The following is a 7525-nucleotide window of genomic DNA, read 5'->3' on the forward strand; positions in this document are numbered from 1 at the left end:
TCAACTGCATTTGAATTCAAAGAAGGGAATCAATTTGATGTACTTAATAGCTTCCGGGTACGACCCGTTTCTTAATCGTCTTAAATTAAAAATTAGAATTTCTTGTGGGTGCAGCCAACCCATCTTAATTATTCTGGACAATTTCTGGTTTGCCTGAAATGCCCAGCAACCTGTTTTTGTGGGTTCCCAGGTCAAGACTGTAGGTTTGTGGATTTTTTCTAAAATAGAGATGTTATTAATATAATAATATATGATCTCTTTAATCTCTTTAATGACGAAAAATTACATGACTGATGCCATCGTGATCAAACATGACTCGTAAGATTATTCTTTTGATTTGGGTATTGTGAAGTGGAAAAAATGATTTTTCATGGACCAAGTTGGAGATAAAAAGTGAAGAACTTGGATGAAGAAGTGTATCAAACCTAGGGCTAAAAACACAAAGAAGAAGAGCAACATACTGCGTGGGCCTTGTGTTGCTTTCTGCATGCATCATAGTTTTGTTGGGTTTACCATTTGGAGAGTCCATTTGGTTGGGAAAATTAATAGATTATGATTGATTGTTTGGGGAAGATCAAATGGAGGCACAAGGAAATATGATGGGATACCCCCAAAGCCCAAGCATTATTTTCTCGGAAAGTACTTTGATTTTCCTTCCAAGCAAACGAGGGACCCTTCCAGCTCAAACCGGCAAAACCCACCTACCATTTCCCAGTGCACACAGGAACAAGGCCCCATTCGTAGTAATGATCGTTCGTCCCCTTGAGCCCAGGGCCTATGGATTCACTACATACGTCCAAACCCAAATTCCAGATCAGTTTCTCTCTCTCCATATCTACCGCCGCATCGTAACTCTAAAATCTTATTTTAGGGTTTTGCAGCTTGAAATTGCCCAGGAGGCACCGACAGTTGGTTCTATAAATCGCGAACTTCTTAGGGTTTTGAGGATGTGATGGGATCGGGCTCTCTGAATCGGTATGATATCTAGGGCTAGGACTCAATTTCGAATCCCAATTCCGGATCTCCGTGATTCCGGGTTGAGATTGAACTCAAGCGATGCTGCTTTTATAGCCATTTGCTCGAGCTGTAAATAGTTGAGCTTTTAGGGGGATTCATTCAGCAATATCTGATTGAGTGATGATCTCAGTGTAAGTTTGATTTTAGGTCATCTAAATTGTAAATGATACTGGGTTTATAGCCATTTTGTTGATAAAGCCTCGATTTCCATTGCATAATTGATAAGATCGATGGGCGTTGAGCTACCATCAAGACTGTATATGATACTTGGCTTTTAGCCATTTACCTCATAAGCCTTGATTTGCAGCTTTTAATTGGTGAAGTGTCAGCTTTTAATTGGTGAAGTGTTAAGGATTTGAGCTACCAATTGGTTTGTTTGATCTGACGAGTTTTAGGCTGATTGAAACCCTTCTCCTTGATCTGGGCTCGGAACTGGCAGCAAGTAGGAATCCACAGGCGAAGTTTAGCTACCAATTGGTCATCTTGATAAAATCGGTGCCACTTTTTATCAATGGGTTCATCAGGGTTCTTCATAATCTGTATGCTCCATTCAGCCGTTACTGTGAGCTGTGGTGCTTTGATAATGTTCTATCTCAAAGAAATTTCTGTACTTGGTCATGGCACTGAAACCGCTCGAAAGCTCATGGGATCCACGCCGCACGATCAGTTGTTGATACAAATCTCAGATTCATTCGCCGGGTTGCTTCTCTTTGTGATTGGATTTTTACTCTTCATGGTGGCTTTTGTCAAGGACAGGGAGTTTCAGAGTTTCTTTGCCAAAGGTTGCATTCTTCTACACGTCTCAATGGCTCTCTGGAGAGTTTATTTCGAGAGGCGATTAGAAGATTTGGCTCATGATTGGCCAAGGCAATTGATTGGTGATGTTGTGTTGGCACTTTCATGGGTTTTCTTTCTAATTTGTTCCTGGAGGGAGATGTATGATTAATGTGAAAGGAAGTGTAATTGACCGCCGTGGCTGAATCACATTGTCCTTGAAGCTGTGGATTGCAGATCTGTAGCTTAATTGCGCTCAATGCAATTCTAGTTGCATAAATTCCATTAAAATAATTGAGTATTATGTGGATTTCCATATTGGGTGTTTCATTTTCTTAAAAATTTGGGATGATACTCAAGCTTCTAGGAACCGGATGACAGACAATATGATCTTGTAATGTCCAGTCGTGCTTCATGCTGAGAGGTGATGATTTCCTCATTATTTGTGATGGTATTTGCCAATTTCTGATCATGCTTCATGCAGAGGGGTGGCAATTTTTTCAGTAACTGTAATGTAAAACCCTATGCAAAATGTTCATTTGTAATGTATGACAAATTGGAAGATGAAATTAATGCATTTAGAAACAATTATTCTGTACACATGCTGACTTAGACTCATTTAGAATGAGGAATGCTACTACTCAAAAATGATAGTATATCTCATCTTGCCCTATTTTTTTCATGGAAAAGGATAAACTGACTTGCTTATTGTCCTGTGTAGCTCTGGCTCTCATGGTCACAGATGATTACTTATTCCTTGATTGGCATGCCTTCCGTGTTTAATTGTTAGAGAACCTGTACTTTGATTCCTTTGTGCATTGTTGCCGAAGCAGATTTTGTTCACTGCTTCTGATCTTCAATCAGTGCATTGAACTGTGTTGCAAAACTGAGGTTGGATTAGAGATGCCTTGAGCTCTTACCCATTGCATCTTTCTACGGATGAGACTTCATATTTTCAACCATTTCAAAAATACATACTATGAAAGACTTGGTTTGGGAAGATTGTTGTGATTCTTGTCCTGATTACATCTTATTCCATCAGGTATAATTGATCTTCTGCTTCTTATTCCCCAAAAATTTCATGTTTGATCCAGTTATTCGCGACAAGGGCTTAGGCAACTTTGAAGCGTATGATGATTGATAGAGTCATTGCTCTTTGATTGTAAATTCCTGTTTTCAACGCAATAGATTTAATGGTTAGTAAAACATCATACTTTTGGTTGACACGCCCTTCATATATTCACCAAGATGCCTACTAACGAAGAACTGCATCTTGTTTAGGTTAGCATCGGCTGAGCTTCCCCGATTAGAATGGTTCCGAATGAACATCCCTTCTGCATCGGTAAGTTACAGGAAGCAATGAAGTACTCTTTCCCAGCATCTTCTTAAAGAAATGAACTGCTTCTCTGCAAGCAAGACCATGCTTGCAACAGTTTTCTGAACAGAAAATAATACAAAGCTATGTTGATTTCACGTGAGAGCTCAGCTGTTAGCTGCTTGGGGACTGAATTTCTTATTCACAACCATGAAGGAAATAATACAAAGCTGGAGGCCATTATCTTTTGTGTGGAAGGAAGGTAGCATTAGCAATAAGCATTCTTCTTTTATTAATTTCCATGTCTTCCGGCCTGTCTCCGTATGCCTATGGTGGGCCTCCATGTGAGTGAATTATGATATTAGGGTTTATCATTGGTAGGAATCTCTTTATTTGCTGTAATATTTATTATATCTACTATCTTGGTAGAGATTATCATTGGTAGGATACTAATCTTTATGAATATTAATGCTCATTTATTGTTTAAACTTTAAATACCCAAAATGTCTTTCTCTCACTCTAATGATAGGTTCAATCAACCCGGAGTTTTTGGGTTTGATGGAATCCAAATCAAATGAATGATGAAGAATTTTTTCATTAATATTCTGTTAATAATAAAAAGATTAATATAATTTAAAAATATAAAAATACTCAATACAATTTAAACAAATATGGAAAGGAAACTCAGAATAATGGAATTTACCGATTCAAGTAAATGTGGTCAGGTCTTCTTATGGAGCTGTGCACATTAAGGGCGACAACGGTAGGACCACGTTTGGCATTGAAATGGAAATATCCAACGAATCCGGGAAAGTGAAAAGGAGAAAGCACAACATGCGCCAAACGCGAAGTAGAGAAAGCGAAACCTTTAAACCAAAGCCGACTATTAAAAAACAAAAAGCCCGCCCCCAGCCCGCCCCCACACTCACCCCTCGACGCGCGCTTTCATTCTATCATCGAATCATTACGGATGGTAAAATGTTGGTCATTTACTTATTTTATTTATATATGTATGTATATATATTTCTTGGAAATTTAAAATATATTTTATATCTATATTTTTTGAATTCCAAATTCCCATTTTTATTTTAATTTTAAATTAATAATTAGTAAATATTTACATAAATTTTGTTTTTGACTTAAAATATATTTTTTTATAATTATCTTAACTTTAAAGGAGTAAATGAAATCTATTTGTTGACCTATTTACATTTCTAATCATAATTATGGAGACCAGAGTGCATTGGATTCACTTGCTTATTATATTCGTACTAATAAATAAAAAAATCATACTTTTTCATTTTACCTCTATGATTTTCTTTCACACTTTTTTTTTTTTCTCTCACATAAAAAAAAAAAGAAGAGGCAAATGTCTATAATGGTCATCATTTCATTGGGGTTCATTCATAGAACCCAACAATTGTTAGATTCTCTTGAAGGGGAAAAAGAGAAAGAGATAATCTCTCGAGGTTGTCTAATTTGGTATTTATCATATTATTAGAATTGTAAGTTTGAGTCTTGTATTGCATATAAAAGGTATTTTTTAACTAAATTCTTGAGAATCGCACCTGTCACAATGTATGATAAGGTCTATGTAAGCACTACGTATCCCCTGGGATTGTTGCGAGACTCTACCAACCACGTGATTGAGCTTTATTTGACTTATATGGATTAGATAATTTGCATGTGTTTATTAAAATTAGTTAAATTGAAAGTCCAAACACCTATGTTATAAAAAAGAGAGAGAGAGAGAGAGAGATAGATAAAAGAGAAAGGACAAAGAGAGAGATAAAAGAGAAAGGACGAGAGAAACGGAGAAAGCAACAAAATAAAAGAAAAGGATAGATTGTTGGATACAACTATGAACTATGTGTAGGGTTTCATAACTAACAATGTATACTTTGTTGTTTTATTAATGGGTAAATGGCAATAATCGTGACAAGTTTTGAAAATAGTAGTGACCTCCCTCATCATTTAAAAATTACACAAAATGACCAAAATATCATTATTTTTTTCTCCTCACTCACTTCTCTCTGTCATATATCCTAGATTAAATGAAATAAAATATAAAAAAAATGATAGTAATTGGTAGTGATTTCTCCTCATAGACATACTAGCTATTTGGGCTCAAGAGATAAAACCTAGATCATTGATTGTTTCATGCATATGCAAGTGAAAGAATATTTTTTTTTTAATTAACGGTTCACTATGTGTGACACATGATAGTTATAGTTTAATTTATTTTATAGGTAATTTTTTTTTCCAAAAAAATCTTGGTATAGTAAAAAAAATGTTCACAAATTGGATTTAAGTTAAATGCTTATGACATAATCAATTTTTTTAGATAAAATATATCTTACAAATATATTTTATTAACAAATTTAATTAAATTAAGATAGTATTTTTCAAAATGAGTAAGATAATGTTAGAATATTTTTTGGACCAATATATGGAATGGTTAAAATAAGTCTGCGAAACATTTCAATATTTTTATCAAATTATTTGTTAAATTTTTTTAAATATACTAGAAAACACATGCATCATTTTTTTTTATCTATAAGAAAAGATCATGATAAATTTATTTGAAGGAAAAAAGATAAATTATTTCGAAAAAAATCAGATAAGAAGTCACGTAATTTTTTTTATTAAAAGATCGTCAGATAAATTTAATAAATACAATATAAAATATTTTTATTTAAAATATTTTTTATATTTTATTTTTATTTATATATCTTGATTAATAAATACTACTAAGTTGATTTTATTTTATCTTATAATTAAATTTAATTTGTATTTAATTAGAATATGTAATTTAAAGTGGTAAAAAAGATTGGTCCACAGTCCACACCGCAGACTAGTTCGTCAAAAGGGTCGGCCTGGGGAATTACGTGACACAACACGCGCCAACAGTCCGCGTGTGGGCGTTGAACCGTTAAACTCTCATCCTTCTTCTGACCCGAGCAAAATAATATTATTATTCAGATTCAGAAGAGCTCAGATCCCAAACAAACCAAATCCATAGAGAAAAAGGAAAGAAATCCAAGCCAAATCCTCAAGAAAAACAAAGAAATTCATGGCGGGAATCACCATAGAAGATGAAGAAGAAGAAGAAGGAGGAGAGGAAGGAGGAGCTCAAACACAGAAACAGAGAAATTGCGATTTCGTCCTGAGGCTAATGAGCAAGAGAAGGACCTGGGTCTGTCTCTTCGCCGCCCTCTACGCCGTCCTCTTGTTCTCCTCGTGGAGCATCATCAGATCTGTCCTATCGTGGTACGAGGGAAGCTCGGCAGCTGCGGCCGCCCTAGGCGCTTCGGCGGCTGTGGGGGCGGTGGTGGGGGTGCTGGCGATGGCAGCGGCGCTGACCGTGGCAGTGCCAGCCACTGTGATGACGTGGATAAGCGTCCTGGTGTTACTGGCGTGCTGCGGGAAGCGGCGGCGGGCGCTGGTGGCGGAGGCGAGGAAACTGACGGCGGAGATTTGTGGGGTTGCGGCGAGAATGTTGATCAGGGAAGGAAATGTCGTCGCCGCCGTTTGCGCTGTCTTGGGCTTCTTTGCACTCGTTCGGTGGGGGAGAGAAGAGGTTGCATCTTCTACATTAGCTCTGTAAATTAAATTGCATCCATGTTCTGGAGGCTTTTCTGGAAAGAGATGAATTTGAGGAATTTTCTCAGCATTTTCTGGGAAAATTTTCTAATTTCTCGGGTCTGTTTGTAGGAATGTAAGTTCTTCCTCACTTGAGAATTTTTTTTTTTTTTTTTTCATCTCGAGTACAATGTACATCTTAAAAATACGTAAGAACTATTAATACATTTGTAGTGTATCTTTAATTTTTAATTTTTTTTAGTTTTTGCTCTCTCTCTGTAATTTCATAGCATTACTTGCTCTAAGTTGTGGACGAAAGATTTCTTTTCTTTTCTTTTCCTTTATTTTGGGGTACATACGTACTTTCCCTTCTTGTAAATGTGCCACATGAGTTAGTGTCCGCGCGCGCCAGAGTGTTCGCAATTGGTATCATGTGAGGCCTGGGCATTGGGGACGGCAATACCAACAAAGGCCGAGATTAAGGTTAATGTTTAGGGTTTATTGCTTGTAGGAGATGGTTAGCAATTTAACTATGCAAAATTATTTATTGCCAAACTCATATTTTTTCTATAAACTTTATATGAAAACCTTATCACCCCCTTGAACTTTAAATTTGGCATACTGAATATTTAATTTTTATAATTTATATTTATTGTCTATCTAATCTATTTTAAAATAATGCGTGAGTTATATGCGAAGTGAGATAGAAAAAAAAAACAAAAGAATAAAAGAAGAACTAATCAAATAGATCTTTCTTTCTGCCTTCCTCTTCGTCTTTGGTTGCCATCTTTGTTCCCATCTCCAATCTTCTATCAACCCGATCAAACGAATCGAGTC

General features: G+C 36.1%; 2 protein-coding genes across 7 annotated transcripts; both read left to right on the forward strand.

Moving 5' to 3' along the window:
- The first annotated feature begins 141 nt into the window (after positions 1-141).
- On the forward strand, positions 142-3594 carry LOC127792601 (uncharacterized). 6 transcript variants are annotated; one of them, XM_052323159.1, is made up of 3 exons: positions 142-2215; positions 2513-2987; positions 3073-3594. In XM_052323159.1, the coding sequence occupies exon 1, from the start codon at positions 1529-1531 to the stop codon at positions 1961-1963; it is 435 nt and encodes a 144-aa protein (XP_052179119.1). In that variant the 5' UTR covers positions 142-1528; the 3' UTR covers positions 1964-2215; positions 2513-2987; positions 3073-3594. The 6 variants fall into 6 exon arrangements, with proteins under 6 accessions (XP_052179119.1, XP_052179120.1, XP_052179121.1 ...); XM_052323160.1 differs by having other exon boundaries at positions 2834-2987; XM_052323161.1 differs by having other exon boundaries at positions 2886-2987.
- A 2472-nt stretch (positions 3595-6066) lies between these two features.
- LOC127792329 (uncharacterized) lies at positions 6067-6960 on the forward strand. Its single transcript, XM_052322791.1, has one exon. It carries the CDS (start codon positions 6180-6182, stop codon positions 6711-6713), a length of 534 nt encoding a protein of 177 aa, XP_052178751.1. The 5' UTR covers positions 6067-6179; the 3' UTR covers positions 6714-6960.
- The last annotated feature ends 565 nt before the right edge of the window (positions 6961-7525 follow it).

Source organism: Diospyros lotus, chromosome 15 (assembly GCF_014633365.1).
Source record: "Diospyros lotus cultivar Yz01 chromosome 15, ASM1463336v1, whole genome shotgun sequence".
NCBI classification, from domain to species: Eukaryota; Viridiplantae; Streptophyta; class Magnoliopsida; order Ericales; family Ebenaceae; genus Diospyros; species Diospyros lotus.